At 40.1% G+C, this 21,932-nt stretch overlaps 1 protein-coding gene across 14 annotated transcripts in view; it reads right to left on the bottom strand.

Annotated features, from left to right (window-relative positions):
* The window catches only part of DGKI (diacylglycerol kinase iota), a 377,839-nt gene that overhangs the window by 190,776 nt on the left and 165,131 nt on the right, over nt 1-21,932 (bottom strand). For 6 of the 14 annotated variants that reach the window (XR_012490351.2, XR_012490352.2, XM_074315319.2 and 3 more), the window contains exons 7-11: nt 16,819-16,890; nt 12,473-12,589; nt 1,546-1,668; nt 1,202-1,276; nt 380-478 (exon numbers count right to left, since the gene is read on the bottom strand). Coding sequence is in view for 12 of the 14 variants with exons in the window: in XM_074315319.2 (XP_074171420.2) it covers nt 380-478; nt 1,202-1,276; nt 1,546-1,668; nt 12,473-12,589; nt 16,819-16,890 (486 nt within the window). In the remaining 2 variants the exon portion in view is untranslated. The remainder of the gene's footprint in view (nt 1-379; nt 479-1,201; nt 1,277-1,545; nt 1,669-12,472; nt 12,590-16,818; nt 16,891-21,932) is intronic. The other 8 variants (XM_074315322.2, XM_074315326.2, XM_074315329.2 and 5 more) reach the window with 5 other exon arrangements.

Genomic DNA, 21,932 nt, shown 5'->3' with positions numbered 1-21,932 from the left:
TCTGAGGATGGGAATGAAAATAGTCAGGTTGAAATTAGAATAGGAAGAAATACAAATAAGTTCATAAAAGCCACCCTGAAAGGGATTAAGTAAGAGAGACTGCAGAATGACCTTTCTTGAAAATCTATATGGAACAATGTCGCCTCAGGCACAGTGGTACATGGAAGCAAAGGGATAAATCCTAGAGCTCCTAGGCCTTGCCTAGCCTGCAATGTGTAAGGCTGCCCCCTAGTGGAGCGACAATGGCCTTGCCTCTGAAAAGCTGGTTGTCTTCCAATGCTTGGGGTCCTAGTGGTAACCCTCTTTTAACTGATGTTGGGGATCGTGTTTTCAAAAAAACATTGCAGTTTCCAAGTTAAACACATGAAAAATGACTCACCTGGTTGCCTCCACTCTTGGGGTTCACAAACACAAGCAAGGGTTTCATGAGAGGAGAAGAGATCGGTTTTATCACAAAGGGACGACCTTTGTTTTCCTGCTGAAGGAAGAAAGCAGCACTCCTGAGACATATATCCAGGAGTGGCAGTCCCAGAGCAGCGGAAGTGAGAAACTATCAGCACTACCCCCACCCTTGCAAAAAAAAAAAAAAAAAAACCCAAAAAACACCCCAAAAAACCATACATATTATTTCATAGGGCTCACACTTAATAAGACACTCCATATAAAGCTTAGAACACAGTATCTCCAGGCTATGATTTGCCCCTGAGAATCAAGCCATGCTTTTGGTTTTCCTCTGTATACTCTAAGCATCCTAGAAATGTTAGCTCTTATCGTCATCATCTTTGGGATAACATTTCCACAGACAAGTGCAAATGCTCTGACTGTAAAGTGGCAGGAAGTTACATTTTTTAAAATATAGATGATAGATAGACAGACAGACAGACAGACAGACAGACAGATAGATAGATAGATATAAATAGACATAGATAGAGAGGGAGGGAGGGAAAGAGAGAGGGAGAGAGGGAGGGAGGGAGAGAGAGAGGAAGGAAGGAAGGAAGGAAGGAAGGAAGGAAGGAAGGAAGGAAGGAAGGAAGGAAGGAAGGAAGGCGAGAAAGGAAGAATTCCAGCATGGTTAGAGTATAAAGAGAAAAGAGTGGTAGAAGGCGTATTAAAACAATAAGCTTGGGCCGGATCATGACAGACAGAGGCGGCTATGGAGAGGAGGATGTATTTCATTGCAACAGAATCCCAAAACACTTACTTCCGTTCCTCTTTTACTGGCTTTTCTTTTAAAGCTCGTTCTCTTCTTCTTCCGATTGGAAGCCTTCAGCGAGGTCTGTGGGGAAAGAAGGACAGCCCTGAGCTCAGGAGCAGACGGCCCCTGAGCTTTCCCATGCAGAACCATGTAGAAGATGATGGCAGCACATGCTGTTCGACGGCATGCTTCTCATGCTTTGACACTTCCAAGCCACTGTTCATGGGGAAGCCACAGACAGAGACCAGTCGCGTGCTTCAGAGTAAGCGACTGACTCCCCACCACACGGAGAGGCAGGGAGGTAGAACCCTGGAGGTTCTCATGGACTCACATAACAACACATGTTATACCTGCCAACCCTCCCAGTAAAAATGGAAGAATCCCAAATTCTCTGAGGGGCTCCAGTCTCCCGCCCAACCAGGTCCGTCTCCCGCCCAACCAAGTTCAAGTTCATCTCCGGATATGGAGATCACCTATGTGGAAATGTAAAAAAGGAGGCCATTTTTCATGTTTTTCTTTTTGTTTTCTTTTCCCTCTGTTTATTATTATTATATCTATTATTATTATTATTATTATTATTATTATTGGTATTGACCGTTCTAAGTAATGGTCATAAAAAGACTCATTGACAATGGAATTTTATGATCCAACTATCCTATCAGCATTGATGGCTGAGTTTTAAAATGCAGAGATAAGACTCACCCTTAAGTTACTTATAATAGTGGAGTAGCAATCATTGCTCTTTTTTTGTCTTTCTAAAGACCCATTGGTTTAAACAGTTTTCCTTCACCTGTAGCCTTAATTTTTTTTCTTCTCATCGAAGTGCCTCCAAATTGTTGAACTATAATGATCCCAAATTTACTTTCCCCTGGTTTTCTCTTTCTAGGGATCTTATGGATCGCAACTTTGTGATTACTTCAAACTAACTAACCATATATTCTTAATATTTGATACAGATGCTTTGAGAACAACCTCTCTTATGGGGCCAGTCACAACTCATTAGTTGAAGACAAGCAAAACTAGATTTAACTAGTGGAGAATCCATAATTAATTACATTGCCATCTTCACAAAAGCAAGATATTACTACCACATCATAGATGCTTAACAAAAAGTTGAAAGCCTGAAATACATAATTCTTAACATAAAAGTTTATATACATATATACACATGCACTGCTTAAGCAGTTAAGGGTTTTCAAACAGCTTGAAGAAACTTAGATATCTATTCTTCTGCTATTTAGGGTACTTTTTACTTAGAGCATTGGAAATAAACCTTAGTGTAGGGTACATATAGTAACACATCCAAACATGCAAGATTGAAACTATTTAGCTTTTATTTTACTTTCATTTTGGACCTCCAGAAAAACAAGTTGATTTGTGGCCCGCGCCCACCAAAGATGAGGGAAACTTTCTTGAACCACCATTTGTCTCAAGGTTTTCCTCCCCCATCAGATTAAAAGAGTCTTCAGGTTCTCCAAGTCCTACCAAAAAAAGAGAGATCCAGAAGCTCATCGATGTTCTAGACCCCAGGTTATTTTTCATCCCTCATTCTAGACTATGCAACCCCTGCAAAGGAATCTCCAAGTTTCTAAATTCCTCTTTAAATGGATCTATTATCCTGGCCTTATTTGGGGGAAACTTTTGCATTATTCAGGTCTTTGCTATATTTTGACTACTTTCCGTTTGTTTAAAAGGGAAGAAAAATAATTTGGAGACTTTACATGCTTAATCAGCCCAATGACCCAAGAAGGATGCAGGAAACTATACGGCGGGCAGAGGCAGTATCTATTTGATATCAAGTAACGATGCTCAGTGTTCTCAGCTATCACTGCATGTTGGCCTTATCCAGAGAGTTTTTCAAAAATGCTGATACCTGGGCCCCATCAAATATTCTTATTTAATTTGTTTGGGGTGAAGCTCGGGCAAAGATACACTTTAAAACTCTACAGGCAATTCTAGCGTGCAGCCAGCATGGGGAGCCTGTGTTTGAAGTAGGAAGGGTGGAGTGAAGAGACGTAGAGACCGTGGTAAAGCAGCAAGTCTATGGCACAAAGACCAGGAGCTGTGGACCCTGACAGGCTGGCTGTCACGTCTGGATGTCCCTCTCACTAGACCTGTGACTTTGGCGAAGTCAAACTTCTGAAACAACAGTTTCTTAACTTGAAAGGGAAGGTGATTAATACCTACCTCACAGAAGAGTTGTGAAGTTTAAACGAGAAAAAGTATGTGAAGCAGTTAGCTTGGTATCCATCTCATGATAAGGACACTTCCATAAATGTTAGTTGCCTCCGTCACAGCGGTATGTCCCCAGCACCTAGCACAAATGCCTAGCACATAGTATGCACTCCAATCATTGTTGAAATAATGAACCGGTATTATTAAAATTCACACTTACTGAGTCTTTCCTGATTTGGGAAAGGAGCCTTAGGAAGCAAACTGCCTGTCTCCTAACTTCTCTGTAGTTTTGGTTCATTTGCTGCCGAGAGAAATGCCGGATGTACGCCAAGTGCTTGCAGGAACACTCTATGGTTCCCAGTTCTTGACAGGATTCAATACTTAAACTCTGAGAGAAAGCGCAAATGGGTCAGGCTAAGCTCGTGCCCTACATTTGCCTGATCACAGAAATCGGAGTTCTTCCCGTGATTCTGGCCATCAAGCGCATTTGGGAAACAAAGAGTTAGAGAAACGCACCAAAATAAGGCTTGATGTCTGAAAACAGAGCGGCAAGGAACTCAATTCTAATAGGGAACGGACACACAGAACTGAAACACAGATGGAGCAAATACAAGTGCTTCCAAGCCTCATCAAGCGCCATGTAACTGAGGCCTTCTTCATCTCAGAACAAGGGGGCAAATATTAAGCAGAGGTTGACTTACAGTACCTGGAAGCTTCTATGTGAGCTCTTAGCACCCTACGGATAGCCAAATAGCAAAGGATAAGCAGTATGGAATTTCACAGCACACCGCAAAATTCCTGTGGCTTTCTTCTGTTCGGGTGTAAATATGTATCTCTGTCTCAATATACAAATTCTTTTAGAAGGCAGCATTATTCAATGGAGAACCAGTGGATGCAAAGGCAGATTTGGGTTGTGTTTCGGCCACAGAGAGACAAGTCACCTCGCCTTGCTAATCTACCATTACACCTACCCTGCCTGAGTCAGTATTGTTGTGAGAGTTAAACAAAATACAATGCTTTTCACGGATGTAAAAATTATGCCAAGAAGTTTTTGTGTAGAATTGTTGGTGATGTATTCAAGAAACCTTTAATACTTTTCCTGTGTCCTAAAACAAAGCATCCCTGTTACCAAAGGCAGCTAGCTCAGTGATACGAAGTGTTCACTTTGCAAGTTCAACATTATCAGAACAGTGAAACATTGTGCCCTCATTTGGATATTTGGAGTCTTCTGATTCCAACAGCATTCACCCTCTGGTATACTGTGTGTCCACTATTTCCTTAAAGTCCTAGTAAAAGATAAAGGCTTTTTGTTTTCGTATACCAGCTATCCCAGGCATTCCTATCAACAAAAGCTTTATCACAGTATGATGCTTTCCTGGGCTGTTAAGAAATGCCTATGGGTGAATCACTCAACTGTGAATGAAACTTAACTCCCTTTGATCACTCGTTGGGAATTTTTCCAGGTTACGGGATCACAGAGGACTGGTTGTAACAACAGATCTAAAGAAAAGATACCTCACTTCATCATCCCAAATGAAGTCTTCCCCCATCATATACTGGACAAAACTCTGATGGATGATAGGACGGAGAGTCACAGACTTTATCTATTACAGAGTGTTCTCCACCTGCACCATTGGGACAAAGTGTGTCCTGAGGATGGCAGGCAGAGAATTCCAGAAGTTAAAGACAGGTTCTCAGCAGCTTCTCAGGCGCATCTGGCTAAATCCCAGCTAGTATTAGGGATCTTGTTGGTCATTGCTATTATATCTCATGAGTCTCCAACATTTTAATATTATACAATCCTAAGAAATATGAAAGGACTAGCATGGAGAGAGCCCATGCCAGGCTAGGAGGGAGTTGATTGTGCTATTTTTATAAGCAGACCATTGGAAACAATATAAATATCCATCAGTAGGGAGTTGGCTAAATAAACTAATATATCCGTAGTATGAAATATATACAGCAGTTTAAAAATGAGTTAAATCTGTATGTACTATTATAGACTATTCCCGAAGATCCTTTTTTTTTTCACTACGAAAGGCAAGCTTTAAAGCGTTATGTGTAGAATGATGTCATTTGTTAAAAACACACAGCTCTTCTCTCTTGTTAGTTGACCCCACAAAAAAATTTATATAATACAGGTTTTATTCCTTCAGCTCCAAGCACTTACACTAGTATTTGAACATTTTAAACTTGTTTATCCAACCAAAACATTATCCTTTACCATTTTCAGTACAGAAGGGAAACACCAACATCTGTAACACTAAATATAACTTTGACTTTAAATATATAAACAGATTCAGGCTCCATTCTTAAAATTTGGGTTTTTTTAAATTAGTTTCAGGTGTACAAAACAACATAGTGATTAGACATTTATATATCGCAGAAAGTGATAGTCCCAATACGTCTATTACCCATCTGACACTGTATGTAGTCATTAAAACATTCTTGACTGTATTCCCTATGGCTGTACTTTATATCCCATGACGGATTTTTTTTTAATTATAGTTGACATTCAATATTATTTTATATTAGTTTCAGGTGTACAGTGTAATGGTTATACATTTATATAATTTATGAAGTGATCCCCCAGTCGTTTTTAGATGGGAGGGGGGTTGGAGGCTGCGTGAGAAAGATGAAGGATTAAGAAGTACAAATTGGTAGTTACAAAATAGTCACAGGATGTAACATACAATATGGAGAATACAGTCAATAATATTGTAAAAACTATGTATAGTGTCAGATGGGTACTAAAATTTGGTTGTCTTTTAATTCCTTGAAGTCACCTACCTTTTATTATATTTTTCTTCCAGGTCTCTCCAAATAATTTGGGATGAAACTCAGCAAGTCAGCCAGGAAGCCCTCATTCCCCCAACCATCAAGGTTTCACACAGCTCCCAACTCCACCGCTGGTCAGAGTAATTATCCACTCAGAGCCAGACATCTTTTCACAGAGATGGTCAATATGTGCACAATAATTCTGCCTCTTTTCAACCCACTTTTCCTGACCATTGTAGACTCAAGTAGATGGCCTTTACTCCTCCCCTCTAGAGTCATGTGTTGAGACCAACATCACAAATAAAGCTGACTTTATGTGGTGATCCATCTTACTGCTGTTCTCAGCATGTTCTATCAACTTGCCTTGTCTTTCCTCATCCCTCATCCCAACGACACCCCCTGCACATCCTTCAAGACCAAGCACAAGTGACAAATTTTCCACTTGGCCTACACTGATCTCCATGAGTAAAACTGCTCACCCCTGCTTCATGTTTCCACCAGGTTTCTACATCTTTGGGAGCGTTTACCACTCTCTGCCTCAGGTGGGTACGCCTCTCACTGACCATTGCTGGGGATTTAACCAACCTGTTGGGTCCTTTTTCTCACCATCCTTTCTCTCACAGATCAAAAAGGCAAAGCTTCCCAGGTATCAGAAGGCTCTCCCTGGTGATTTAAATTGCTGTTGTCTGTTTTCCCCACTAGAGAGTATGCGATATAAGCTTTGTGGATATCAGATGAACATTTGATGCATCTTTGGGCTTCCCACTGTACATAACAGCATATGTGAATGCGCTTAGTCAAGTAAATGTTTCTATAACACAATTAAGATTATCTTCTCCTTTATCATATTTTTAAGCAGTCACAGAATATAGAAATACAGGTAGAGGTATGGAAACATATATATATATGAAATCTAGAAGTTGGAAAAACATTTTATCTGCTGTCCTCTATCTCCCTTCCCAATTCTCTCTCTCATTTCCCAATGTCTCCTCTAATGAATTCTCTAATCTTACTGTTTCCACCTGTGTCCCACACCCCACAAACTGTGACTCTGATGGTCACCAATGACCTGGCCCCAAACACGAGGACTTTTCTTAATCCTTGCTAAATTCTGTAGACATCAACAAAAATAATACGAACATTGATGATTAGCCTATTTTTCTTTCCATTTTGAATAATGAAACCCTGTGCTGTCATAGACCTCTCCCTGTTCTGCAGGATTCGCTTCCTCCTTTCACTACCTGGGTGCGGACGCTCACCCAGGCTTCTTCCCTCCTTATAGTCAATAAATTGTAGGACTGACTCTCTCCCATGGGATAGGCGCCATGCTAGGGAACACGCAATCCTACTAGAGTACAAAATGCAATGGTTACAGCAGTATTTCAGGTACACTTGGGAGCACAGTAAGTGGCAGACCCTGGCCCCTATTCTGTCTTTCTACCTTCTCCATTAGAAATCCCATCATCTTTCCATCCTTTTTCAGTGTAATACAGATGGTTCAGGGATCAATACCTGTAGTCCTGACCCCTATATGACTGTCAATGTTTTCGTCTGTCGATGTACAGCTTCAGTTGATACCCTGCTCTCTTAAAAGTCAACAAGAAGGAAAATAAAAGAACTAGCATTTATTGAGTGCTTATAATGAGCCAGAAGCTAGTCTGTGTATTTTATCTGTCTTTTTGTTTTCAGCTCATTAGTCCTCAAGAAAATCCTATGAACTAGGCACTTGCAGATGAGAAGGTGGAACAGAAGAGTTTAAGTTGCTTGTGATTCCACAAGTTATTTAGTGGCAGAAGGAGGTTAGGAATGCAGGCCTCTGTATCACCAGCCAGAGCCCTTAACCACTACTCTATGCCCCGCCAAGCCCCATTGTACATTAGCTTTTACATAGAATTTAGTTGATTAAATTACTTGATGGGTTTGAAGCCCAAAGGAGGAGGGACCACGAAAATTTTTAAAGATACCTGCTTCAGCAAAACTTGCTATAGTAAAGCAGTGAGCAGACCCCTAAGAGCTTGGTTTTCAGAATCAGAATTCCTGGGTTCAAATGCTACTTCAACCTGTTTAGTGACCATGTGGACCTGGGTAATTTAGTTGGCTTCTCTATTCCTCACTTTCCTAAGCCTTCAGGAGGAAATACCAAGATAAATGCCTCCTAGGGTACTGTGGCGATAAAACGAAATACTAAATGTAAAGTATGCAAAATATTTCCCAATATGTAAGTGTTAGTTCTCCTTCTTCTTCTTCTTCTTGTAATATCCTGAATCATAGAGGACAATAAAAAGGTACGTAATGAAAAAAATTGGACTATAGCATCTACATTATGAACTGTAAATACCATCTCCCATTAAAAATAACCAACACTCCTTAGAGAGATGGCTGATTCCAGGCATGGACAGGAAATGCACAAGCTGATCCTGGCACATGGTATTATTCCTGAAACCAAGGAAGCTGTCAAAAACCTCATGGTTCATAAAAAATAGAGATAGGAGCCACCTGGAAGGGGTTCTAACTGGGCAAAGATGGAACAACGTGAATATAAAAAAAAAGATGCCAATGATTGAATCATAGCATGTATCATATAGATCGCAGAATGATGTACGTTCCTAATTCATAATGATACTCGCAAAACCACCACCACTACCACCATCACCATTCTTAGTCACCTAATAAAAGTCGATACGGTACCAACTTATTATTCTGAAAATTTACAAATAAAGGCAAATGCTCAAGCATTTGTCATGTACTTGCTGGTAATAAGGAAAATGTCTCTTTATAGAAAAATCATAGCTAGAAAATGAAGAGGGAAAATTGGAAAATAACCCTTTGGCAACCCCAATGAAATAACAGATTTAGGTAATAATCTTTAGGGGCTAAAACAATAGGAGAAAGGCTGAAGGGCAACTTTATGATCCGTGGACTGGGAAGAAAAACTCCTGGACTCACTGATCAATCTTAACACCACTAAAAGTAAACAATCTAATAAAATGTCCTTTTGAAAGCAACACCATAGAAATACACACCATCACCCACACTGTCCTTTTGCCAAAAAAAATTAAACCTGATTCTGAGTCTATATACCTAAATATTATTTTACAAGAAACATGAGCAGTAAAGGAAATCATTTTAAAACAAAATAAACATATAATCAGCAAAAATAAAGAATGTGAGAAACTCTATAGGTAAAGTGACCCAATTTATTCAATAAATAAATGGCATGAAAAACAAGAGAAGGGGCTGTTGTAGATTCAAAGAGACCTAAGACCTGTGTCAACAAAAAGGCAGCTACAGACTTTGGATCCTGATTTGAAAAAAAATAGTTTAAAAAAATACAGAGGGTGCCAAAAAAAATGCATACCCATTTTAAGAAAGAAAAAAAAGAAACTGTATTAAAATTGTAATACTCAGTAAATACCGACAACAAAAGATGAATACAATTCATGTGTATACATTTTTTTGGCACCCCCGGTATATTTGATACAATTAGAAAATATTTTTTGAAAATAATTATAATGGGTGAGGCAATGGTACATGGTTATCTTTCTAAAATGTTATCTTCTAGAGAAGCAAAATGATGTATTTACAGATTAAATGATGTGCTAAGATTCGCTTTACAATACTCTGGGCAAATGAAAAAAACACAGGAGAGTCTTTCACTTCCGGGAAGACAGAGGAGATGGAGTGGGACCAGGAGAAAACTGGCTGTAGCTATGAAAAGGTAGCATGAGGGGTACTTGTGTGACAGACTATTGCTCTGTATCTTGACTGAATCACTGTCAACATCCGGTTTTGACACATTATACTATAATACTGCAGGGTATTTCCACAAGGGAAAACTTTGGAAAGAGTACATAGCATCTCTCTGTATTACTTCTTCCAACTGCATGTCAATTTCAAAAATAATAATAATAATAATAATTAAGAAAAGGAAATTATAGGGGCCAGCCCGGTGGCTCAGGCCGTTAGAGCTCCATGCTCCTAACTCCGAAGGCTGCCGGTTTGATTCCCACATGGGCCAGTGGGCTCTCAACCACAAGGCTGCCAGTTCAGTTCCTTGACTCCTCCAAGGCATGGTGGGCAGCGCCCCCTGCAACTAACAATGAACATGGCACCTCGAGCTGAGCTGCCTCCCAGATGGCTCAGTTGGTTGGAGCTCGTCCTCTCAACCTCCCGGTTGCCGGTTCCACTCCTGCAAGGGATGGTGGGCTGTGCTCCCTGCAACTAGTAACGGCAACTGGACCTGGAGCTGAGCTGCGCCCTCCAGAACTAAGATGGAAAGGACAACAACTTGACTTGGAAAAAAGTCCTGGAAGTACACACTGTTCCCTAATAAAGTTCTGTTCCCCTTCCCCAATAAAAATCTTTAAAAAAAAGAAAAAGAAAAAGAAAAAGAAATTATAGTGTGGCAAGGGATAAATGAAATAACAGTGACAGAAAAGGTTATGGTTATGGAAGACGTCATTATAATCTTCTCTCTCTCTTCAGTTGCTTAGCAATTTCCATAATGAAAAGAGTTTTCAAGTTTAGAACAGTTAAGCTTACAACTCCCCTGCAAAGTGGTATCACGTTCTGATTTCCCTCACTGGTCTCTCTCGAGTCTTCTAAAATCCCACACCATGAGATCATCCTACCCATTCTTGCTAGTTGTTTCTTTCTAAACTAAACAATTTTACTCTGTCACCCCTTTACTTATGAAGATGAAGTTCACATGTATGAAAAACTCCCTAGTCAGGCCTGAGCAACCCCACGCTTCTCTCACAAAACCCTACCTAAACTTTCCACGGCAACCAACCTAGTCTCACAGTCCCACGAATATAACTTTGGATCCAGTACCCTTGCTTGTGCCACTCTCCTGTCTGCTATCTCCTTTCTTCTTCATTGATCAAAATCCCACCCATCTTGAAGAGTCAGAATAAAAGCTACCTCCTTCATGAAGCTCTCCGTGATTTTTTCTTAAAATAACTACATGGTATTCAGAGCAAGGATCATGTATGACATCACAATGTCCAGTAGCCTTCCTGATACCACCGAGGTTTTCATTAAAAACGTGTTGATTTAACTGAACATTTAATAGAAAACTCATGGAAAGATTATTGAATTTTACAGGGAAAGCACACAAAGAAGTAAAAATGTTAAAGAGATTTTAAAATAACAATACATTGGATATCAGTACACTTGAATTTCAGACGTTGTCCTAAAGTTGCTATGTCTCCTTGCCTCAGGCAACTCATTTAACATCTCTTGGCATTTGGCTCTAAAATATAAAACGAAAGGATGAGACTCTCCATTTTTTAATGTGTAGATACTGTACTTGCCTTTGGAAAAGATTTCCCAAGAGCTTCCATGGATTTTAAGTTGGAAAGATTAGTCCCAAATGTTACTCATCAACAGAGGCTAAACTTTATATAAACACACAAAGCAAAACGGTGTTCTCAATCCAACAGTTTTTAAATAAAAGTGAATCAAGACGAGTAAACTGCATGGTGATTTTGGAGACCGCACGAAGGAGGGCTGCCATCTCTTTTTTAAAGATATTACATTCAAGGAGGGCTGCCATCTCTTTTTTAAAGATATTACATTCAATAAGACGTCCTCGGATACCCTCCTAGGGGAGGAACCGTCCTCTCCCTGTAGCATGAAAAGTCTGCCATCGCAGAACGTGGAGCTAAACTGTCTAAGAAGTACAGTACGAGGCAGACATGTTTCTATCGAAGATTATGACGGGTGAGAAACCACCAAGGTTTCCCAGAATATTGCAGCAGAGACCCTCTAGAACAGAACATACTATGAGAATTAAATACAGAACGAGAGTAGGTGTAACGAGGATGCAGTCTATTTTGCCTTAAGAAAAGAATGCTGCACCCTAACCAGGCCTTGTGTAGTTAGGAACGTCGTGACCCATAGTGCGCTGTTCAGGTTGGAAGTGGTGATAATCTCAACCCAACAAGGAAGCCGCACAGCTTGCCCTCACGTTCACTCCCTGGGGGTGCCCAGGCTGGAACTGAAGAGAGGTGGAAAAGAGTCAGCTGTACCCAGCACTAGTACTTAAGAAACTCAGGAGAGCACCAAAGCCCATGAACGGGGAGGAAACAATCCTGCTGTGAAACTCTCATTTCTTTAGAAGAGGAGGCTGGTTCCATGAGAGAGCCCAACGCAGTCAAGTGATGGGCTAGTGGGATGAACTGGGGGAGGTAAGCGTGGGACCGCGGGGATGAGTGAGCAGAGACTGCAGGAACCCAAGGACTAGTCAGGGGGAGAAAAGCCAGAAGCAGCAGTTACTTGTTCTCGGCACCTGCCCAGCAGCACCAGGGTCCCAGCAGTTACCTGAGGTTTCTTCACCTTAATGATCCAGGTGGGCGGGACAATAACAGCAGCATGAGCCCCCAGGGAGCACGGTTCTTCAATGTGATGGAGCATGAAGCAGGTCACCTTATTGTGAAACTGAAGAGAAAAACAGGCCAATGAACAATTCTGTGCAAAGGGCGGTGCTGCAGCGAGAAGGGATGTCACACGTGCACACACTCACGCATACACACACACACCACACACACCACACACACATAGGACATACGCTCTCGTCACTGCCCAACCAGCCCCAGGACCTTAGAGACCAGATTTCCAATTCATTCCACTTTAGGAACTGATGACAAGAAATCAGCGTTGTAGGATAAGGCCAAGCTAAAACTTTATAACCTTTTAATAGGATATTTACCTAGAGTCCTAGAGGGTCCTATTAATTCTAACTTCGCACATCACTTTGTTTCACTTGACTTGCGCTCATCACAGAGTTGGTTGATTTGGGATAATGTTTAGAAGGAAATGAAACTGAGCAGAAAGGCAGGCATACCATCTACCTCCCCGTTTCTACCCAGAGATGTAAATCCTTCCCAGGTAGTCTCCCAGTTTAAGGGACCCAGGAAAGAAGCAGGATGTCTGTTCTAGAGAGTTGTAAGTCCACGAGGTAACAAAGAACTAAGAGGTTGCTTTGGCTGGGTTTGTTGAAGACTGCTAAAAAATGCAATGGTCCTATTACACTTGGCAAGTTGAAAGTGCTTTTCATTTTTGAAAGAAAGAAAGTAAATGTAGACTTAATGGTCATAACAAAAGCTCCGTGTTAGGGGCGTAACTCTATACTGCAGGGGACTGAGTGCCCTTAGGCCAGTCACGTTTTCAATCATCTTCTGTGAGGCTATAAAGTGACAATGATATGTGGGAACATTTGTTTTCTAATACACATACAAATTCACATTTACACAATAATTACCAGCCTTACAGTTTTAATCATAGTGATTTTTAAAAAAAATTTAACATCACTTTCTACTTGGATTGTATTTAATGTGACCACATAATTTATCATCTTAACTGGAACAATTTTAAGAGCGAAAGGGAATACTGTTAATAATTAGGTTGGAACAAAAGATGTAAATTAGGACTGTCTCAGGAAAACTGGCAGGTATGGGTACTCCAATTATATCACGTCAGGCAGGTTTTGCCTTCATGTTTGCATATCTTCAAGATCTGATATGATCTAGTGGTTAATTACTCAATCAGTTAATTAAGAAATACAATTTCATTAAGTTATTAATAATTCCCCCCAGCCACCCGTTATTTGTGATCTGCAAACAATTTGATACACCAGAGAAACGTTATTTGAATACCTTCTTTACAAAGGAATTTTCTCGTGGGACGTTCACAGTGCGGGGAATGTGTGACAGTGTAAGGACAGGAAATGTATGAGTAATCTCTCTACTTTCTACTGAGTTTTGTAGTGAACCCAAAACTGTTCTGAAAAATAAAGTTTATTAATTTAAAAAAATTTTTAAATATGTTTTTAAATAAATCTTTAAAAAAAAGATCCATTAACGAATGTTAAAATCAGCAGGCAAATGTTTGAGGACAAAGACGATGTCAGCATAATCTCAAATTGTTTCCCGCAAATACGTCTCAGTTGGAAAGGGAAACCTAGTAACTTCATGATGAAGAGACAACAAGTACCACTTAATCAAGGCCTACTATCACCAGCAATAAAACATCAACGTTAGGTTCCCCCCCATAAGTATGTAACAAGGATACCACCTCGCGTCTATAGTCTCTTGCCTAAAATGAGTATTTTCAATCTAATCACAAGAAAACATCGGGCAAACTCAATGTGGGAAACAGTCTACCAAACACCTGGTCAGTACTCATTACAAGTGTCTAGACCATGAACCACAAGGAAAGAATGAGGAAATGTCAAAAATTGGAGGCCACCAAGGAGACGCTATCCAATGTATTGTGGGAGATTTGACTAGATCCTGGAACAGAAAAGGAGCATAAAGGAAAACTGGTGAACGTTTTAAAACTCTGTAGCTTAGTTAAATAGTAATGTACCGATATTAATATCCTGGTTTTGGTCACTGTACTCTGGTTATGTAAGCTGCCATGTTAGCGGAAGCTAGGGGAAGCAGGGTGGAAGGGTATACATTTAATGCTCTGTCCTACTTTTGCAACTTTTCTGTGAATTTAAAATTCATTCAAACCAAATTTTTTTAAAAAGTGATTTTCTCTTAGCAGTTCAAATAAACCGCCAAATGCATGGCCACTGCTTTTCTAAAATGGGAGGGATCTCAGAGACCTCCTAATTCAGCTCTCTCAGTTTATACCTGAGAAATCTCCAATATAGAGAGACTAAGAGGTATGTCCAAACCCAGCTTTTAAGTGGTGAGTCAGGGCCTGAACCCAGGAAACCCGGCTCCCAAAACCATTTGATTCTCTTTTTTCCCCGCTGAAAAAAGTGCCCATAGAAGGCACTTATTTGTTTGTTTGACATTATATATCCTAGAAAGGATTACCTGTAATGTTAAAAATATATCACCACTATAATTTGTCTTAAAATGTTTTCTATGTTTAGATCTTGCAAAATCACCTTCTATGCATGGGACCCTGGGAAACAAAAATGTGTGGGACTGACCAAAGCTCACAAGGGTTGAGTGAAAGCTGTCGTGGTAGTGATTCAATTGGACTACAGATTCATGTAAAGAGAGCACTTGCGTTCACTGGAAAGTGGGATTGAGATCCCAATTAATCGACCCCAGATAAACCATCTAACCACAGCCTGGTAGCTGTGGGGCGGGAACAGAGGCTGACTATCTGAGTCCACTGCCACCAATGCTGTTCCGTAGGTGGGGTCTCCCCATATCAGGAAAACCAGCATCATAGATATTCTTGGGACACCTGGATCCTGAATCTGCTTCTTCGTCTCCAGGTGGATATTGCCTTGATGGTATAGTTTCATCCGAAGACCTTATATTTGTGAATATGTCTTTGAGCAAAAGCACAGAGATTATCTGTGTAACAATTAACTCAAAGGAGATGGACATGCCAAGAATAAAAAATGTGGCAGGATGGTGACACAGTAAGCACTGAGCTTTCCCGACCAACGCATCCCTACCTAGTGACAGTGCACTCTCCTGACCTGTGGGAGCTTAGGGAAATTATGCTAGTGAGATGATTCGGTTGGGCCTTATGGAATTGCCAAAATTCAAAAAGTTTTGACCCACAAAAATGTCAATTTCATGTGTTTTAACTAAACGCATCTGCTCCTGCCCCATAGTTAAATCTGATGTGTGCAAAGGGCTGAAGTTTTCCTTCAAACCCTTAACCTAGCTGAAACTAGTTTCTTTCTTTTCAGGTTGGCTATGCATTGAAGGGACTATATAAAGAGTAGGTGAATTGAGAAATGAGAGCAGGACTCCACAAACTTTTCCTATAAAAGCCCAGATAGTAAATATTTCAGTCTTACAGGACCATACTGTCTCCGTTGCAACTATTCAACTCTGTCATTGTAGTATTACAGTAGCTACAAACAATACATAAGTGGATGAGCGTAGCTGTGTTCCAATAAAACTTTATTTACAAAAACAGGCAGCAGTCAGAGTTGACCTATGGGCCATAGTTTGCCAACCCATGAGATAGAGTAGGCATTGTCTGGTTAAAGAAAGAATAGGTACATAGGCAAACAAGTAAGAAAATGAAGCATGTTGGGACAGAGGAGTTAAAAAATAAAAAATAAAAATAAAGGATAGGTAAAAGAAAGGAAATAGGGAAATTACTATTGGATAATAATGAACCTATACATTCAAATGTAAGGAAAAGTTACATTTCAATGAGCATACAGACAACTATAACAAGATCCAAATTTAAAGGATGTAAGACCACTCTTGTCCTAACATAGTCCTCTAAGAAAAGGTACCCACATTTAAAAACAAAAGAACCAAGATGCCTGGACACCTGTTAGAAGAATGATCTAATGCTGCCACTCCCTACCCTACAGGAGTTGTCAACAATCAAGCATAGTTGCAAAAAAATAAGAATACAAAATACGGTCTAGGAGTAAGAAGTCCCCGATTCCAGACCCAACGTTAGAACCTGGGGAGAATTTTCTGGTCTCAGATCCCAGGCTTCAATGTGTATAAATGAAGGAGTTCATGTATCTCTATAGTTTCTCCCCCCTCATAGATGCTATAATTCTACAGTTGTCATCTTTCTTTCTTCCTCCAACAATCCTATGTAAGGTAAACAATACATATACCAGGAGAACCTTCCACTTACAGAGAGGAACGCCAGCAATGACGTAACTCTATTCTGATAGAAGATGCGCCCAGTTTGTTATATTTCATCCCCCAACTTACCGCCTGTTTGCACCAGGAACAGCTGATAGCCACGATCTCTTTACTATGGAAGGAGAATTTCTGCTGGAAGCCCTGGGATGTTAGGACAAGAAAGACAGAATTTAAAAACACTTCAAACACAGCATGCTTTGTCCTGAAATCCAATGAAGTGAATAGAGCCAGAACTGTCCCCACCACACAGGGTAACTGGGACTCCAAATGCCATGTTCAGCATTTACATTCGCCACCTTCTGCCACACAAGGGTCCTATGTCTGAATCATCTGGAGTGTGACGAAGGCGGCACGAGTGTCTGCCACAGAAACATCTGGGTTGTTTTCCCCCAAATAAATGTGGTTCTGACACGTTGTTATTGCAAGCAAAAGAAAAGCCATTATTGGTTCACATGGTTCTTTATAACAATGGGCATCCAACTCAGAGGTTCTAGACAACTTGAACATGTGAGAACCCACGGAGAGGTAAATTACACGGCAGAGGGTTAAGCCTAGAAGTTGGGGTCTGGGAGACGCCCAAGAGAGCAGCAGGAAACTCAAACTCTTTCATCGTCCCCCTTGGGATGTCGGGGTCAATTTTATTCTCCACTAGTAAGCAGCAATGAGATTAATGGAATGGCAAACACAATCCTCTTAAACGAACAAATAGAATTACTTTCCTATCAAGCACAGAAGAGGGGCTTTTTGGCGGCTGCTGTCCCTAAGTAACTACCCAAGAGAGGGATGCGGTAATGCTCCAAGAACTTTTTTTAGCCTTCCCAAAGCTCATCCACTCTTTCTGCCTGTAAAATCTAAACCCAAACAAACTAATGCAGAGCAATGACAATACTAAAAAAAAAAAAAAAAAAAAAAAAAAGCAGGGTTTTTGTAAAGTGATCAAAAGAAAATGTGATGGGCAGAAAAGCTCTTAAAGCTGAAGACGTCTTGTTTAATGGATACAGATGATTTTAAGTTGAAAACAAATCAAGTACATGAAAAGAAGTCCCATTCTAAACGATAGGCCTCACCACTATTAAATCCACTTGGCATTCAGGAATAGCTGCCCTACATTGTTGGTTATTTTCCGTGTACATGTATGAGCTCTCCAGTGGAATTACAGCTTCTCAAGAGAAGTCCCACAACTTAGCACAGCACTTTAAACATCACCGGCCTGGCATGCATGGCTTCTGATGAACAAAGTCACTGCTACTATATTGTGATCCAATTACCAACTCCATGCTCTGCAAACTTGAAACCCAAACCACCTGAAACTATGCCTCCTCACCACACCCTCCTCCAAGCCCTTTAGACACTGCCAGCATGCTGGGATTTTCATTTTCATTTTTGAGTCTGCAATATTGACATGCTGCATGGCTGGAAATCAACGCAGTGGGACTGATGGCATAACAGCAGCAATAACCCCCATTACAGGTCTATTGAACATTGTTCTGTCTCATGTATTGCTAAACAGGATCTTAAGTGCTATTTTCCAGCCAGCACTTCATCAATTTATATCAAACAGGAGCTGGTGGAGGGATAGCAAAGCTGAGAACAGTACTTGGACCTTCCTTTTGGGTGGGTGTTCTCAGAAAAATCACTTAACCCTTCCGAGTATTTCCCTTCCCCTGAAAATGGTAATAAGAACACAAAACTCTCCTATACCAAGTAGTCAGAAGTATGGAGTAGGCAATGTATTTGCAAAGTTCTTTAGAACACAGTATACATAAGTGAAAGAGTACTCTTATTGCTAAGACCTGTCAACAGGAGCCTCCCCCAACCCCACTTTGCGGACAAAGTCCTCCAGTGTGGAGTACGTGGCTAGAAATACCGTGCGGGATGGTACAGAGTGAGTGCATTAGCCCGCCCCTCTCCTGAACGCTGGTCTGCTGGCTTCAAGGAGAAACAGATGCAATCCCCTGGAGTCTTGACAGCCAGGCTGATACTGAAAACAAACAACCAGGCCAGCCATAGCGAGGGCGAGGGCGCTAGGACCTGTGCTTATGCAGAATTGCGGTGGGTCCCTTGGAAAGCAGCCTGGTGGTACTCAGCTCTGTGCTTTGTTTGGATTCTGGTCTGGCAGAGTCCCAGAGGCCATCGCTTCAGGGCTATTGCCTAACACAGAGCCATAAATAGAACCACGGTCGGAGGCCTCATGGACCAAGTTCCCACACACCACCTGCAATGAGACGATTTTGGCTGGGATCTCAACACAGCAAAAAGAGCCAGATTCCTAATTACCCATTTTTAAATGCTGGCCCATGTCTGACATGATGCTATTGACAGATGTCCTGACGGAATTTCAACTGACTCTGATTTTTAAGTGCTATTATGCTCATCATTATCAAAGAGGAAAATAGGGAGATGAGGTCAAATGCTTTGGATCTAACTGACTTCAGAATTATAAATACAAGAACCTCGAGGGATAAGGTCATTTTCTTTCTTTTTTTTTTTTTTTTTTTTTTTTGGTTGAGTTTTTTAAACAAAATGGAGTTTTCAAAAGTTTAAACGTTTTATTCTTAGCAGCTAAAGCTTTGTAGCCTCTTTTTCTTCTGCAATCTAGGGCATATATCAAACGGCACTGAGTTTTACAGCTGACACCAGAATAAAACGGGGGCTTTATTGAAAACAAACTGAAATTGTTTTATTGTTTATCTATTTAACTGAGTTTTGGGTGAGGGAATGTCCTGACCATCGCTTGATTCCCAGTTTGGATTTTATCTTGCACAAGAATAGATATTGCTCTTAACGCCAAAACTTTAAACAACAACAAAATAAACCTCTCCTTATCTGCTCACATGTTCGAGGCTCCCAAACCATTGCAAAAGGCATCACAAAACCCCAAAGGGAGAGGGGGGTCAAATATATGGTGATGGAAGAACTGACTCTGGGTGGTGAACACACAGTACAATATACAGATGACGCATTATAGAAATGTACACTTGAAACCTATGTAATTTTACTAACCAATGTCACCCCCCAATAAATTAAATAAATAAATAAATAGAAGACTAAATCAATATTTATCTTAAAACAGAGAATTTAAACATTTCTGCTCTAATATTCTCTATCATTTTTGAAATATATATATATATTCTTTTACACATTTTATCTTTAATATCTAACAGGTTCACTGTAAGTTTAAGTGCAAAGTTCATTATGTTTAGCAAACCAGAATTGAAGCTTTAAAATACAACTGTTAGACCACCCTTGAAAACTTAGCCAATGGGATATGAACGCCACAGTGATTTGATACTCACTGATGTAAAAGGACATTTTTCCAATCAGAGTAGAGATTTCATAAAAGTTCTCAAACTGGTTTTACTGTTTCAGTGCAACTGCCTTCCACAATCTGAAGCTGACAAACCATGACATTTGAGCATCTCACAGCTGAAGCTGATACACAGTGAGACCTTGCAGGGACCCAGGCACAGACCCACACCAGCCTAATTGAAAACTTTCTTCTGACGAATCACAAATGGCATCCATTTTAACCAACTATCTACAGATGTAGGGACTATTTCTGTCCTATCCAGAATTAGGTAAGGGTGCAACCTTCAATTTTTAAATAGGAAAACCACCATGAACCAATCCCTCTCCTGGTACATACAGATCGTTGACTTTTTCCCCCTCAACAAACTATTCAATCCAGTTTTCCACTGATATGTGTGCGTATTCTTGCCTGGCAATGTGCATCCCTGGATATTAGGCTAGTTTTATAATATGCCATTTCCTTGGTTTTATCACAATATCAATATAGTACTGTGTTTCCCCAAAAATAAGCCCCAGTTAAGATCGTCAGCCAGATGGACATATTTAGTACATTATGACCATGTTCCAGAAGAAGATGACATGACTGTATTTGAATAAATGTAGATTGTTGTACATGAAAAAATGAGACATCCCCTGAAAATATGCCCTAGTGCGTCTTTTGGAGCAAAAATTAGTATAAGACCTGGTCTTATTTTCAGGGAAATACGGTATAAGACCTAGTCTTATTTTCGGGGAAACACAGTAGCATTAATATCCTAGTTTATGCAAGATTAGGGTTTATTTACTCAGAGAAAAATCTAATTTACCTGAACTTCCTAAGTTTCTTATACTGATTTTACCGGTCTTAAGCTAAAATTTTTATAAACATTCAAGATTTTCAAAATGTAAACATATGTGGTCATCTAAACTGAATTATAATAATGAGTTTATAAATGGAATTTTAATAAGCAATGTCTTTATCACCTCTGACAGTGCTGCAAATTATGTGACTCGATAGTTACTTTATTGGAATTATATCTGCAAAATCTAAATTCTTGTCTATTGGGTTTAATTATAATATTCTTGACAGCATTAATTAAACGCTCTGAGAATTTATCAGTGTTCCTATTGTCCATAAAATGCGCTCACTCCAGGGTAATGACTGACGTACACACACAGACTGACATTTTATTATTTCTCAATACAACATTCCGCGTTCTTCCATTCTCGTGTTGTTGGTAATTACAATATATTAATCAGAGCCAGTCAGTCTTATTAGCCTCAGATAATTTCGGTTTTTTCCATTAATTTATCTGAAGACCCATGCTATAAACTACAGATCATAAATAGAGTCTCCGTGGTAGTGGGAGCAAAACCTGGGGCACAGGATTCTCAGTATAAGTTAAAATCGCTACCACAAACTTGTCCAACTGTACAAAGAGCCTATGACATGATTTCCAGACCTTTTTTATTTCTGAGGATGTTGGAATTAAGGCATAATTGAAATTAAGTCTATAACAATGGCTACTAATTTACATTTTAATTTCCATGTTAACTGTTTTTAACTGAGATGTTTATGTTTCATGTTGTTATGACCATCCTGATTCTAGGACAAAAATACTTTATACAGGTACTTAGCGTTATAGTCAATTTGCAAAAACTGCATTCAGAACTTTAACTGTCGGGTATATCCATGGGTCATAAATGCAGTAGCCATGATCGCAGTGACGAATGCTTTGTTTGGGCCCAATAGCATGGGCTTCTGCTCACCAAAGCGGAGCTAGCCACTACCACTGCTGAATGTCTGACCCTCCAGCAAAAGACATTAAGCTTAGCACCCAATATGGCGCCATCCCTCAAAGGAAACAATCAGCTACTTGATGGCAAATGGATTA

Source organism: Rhinolophus sinicus, chromosome 8, assembly GCF_057876585.1.
Source record: "Rhinolophus sinicus isolate RSI-liver-muscle chromosome 8, RSI-T2T, whole genome shotgun sequence".
Lineage (NCBI taxonomy): Eukaryota > Metazoa > Chordata > Mammalia > Chiroptera > Rhinolophidae > Rhinolophus > Rhinolophus sinicus.
The sequence above is the reverse complement of the archived record's forward strand: the minus strand, read 5'-3'. Positions and strand labels throughout refer to the sequence as shown.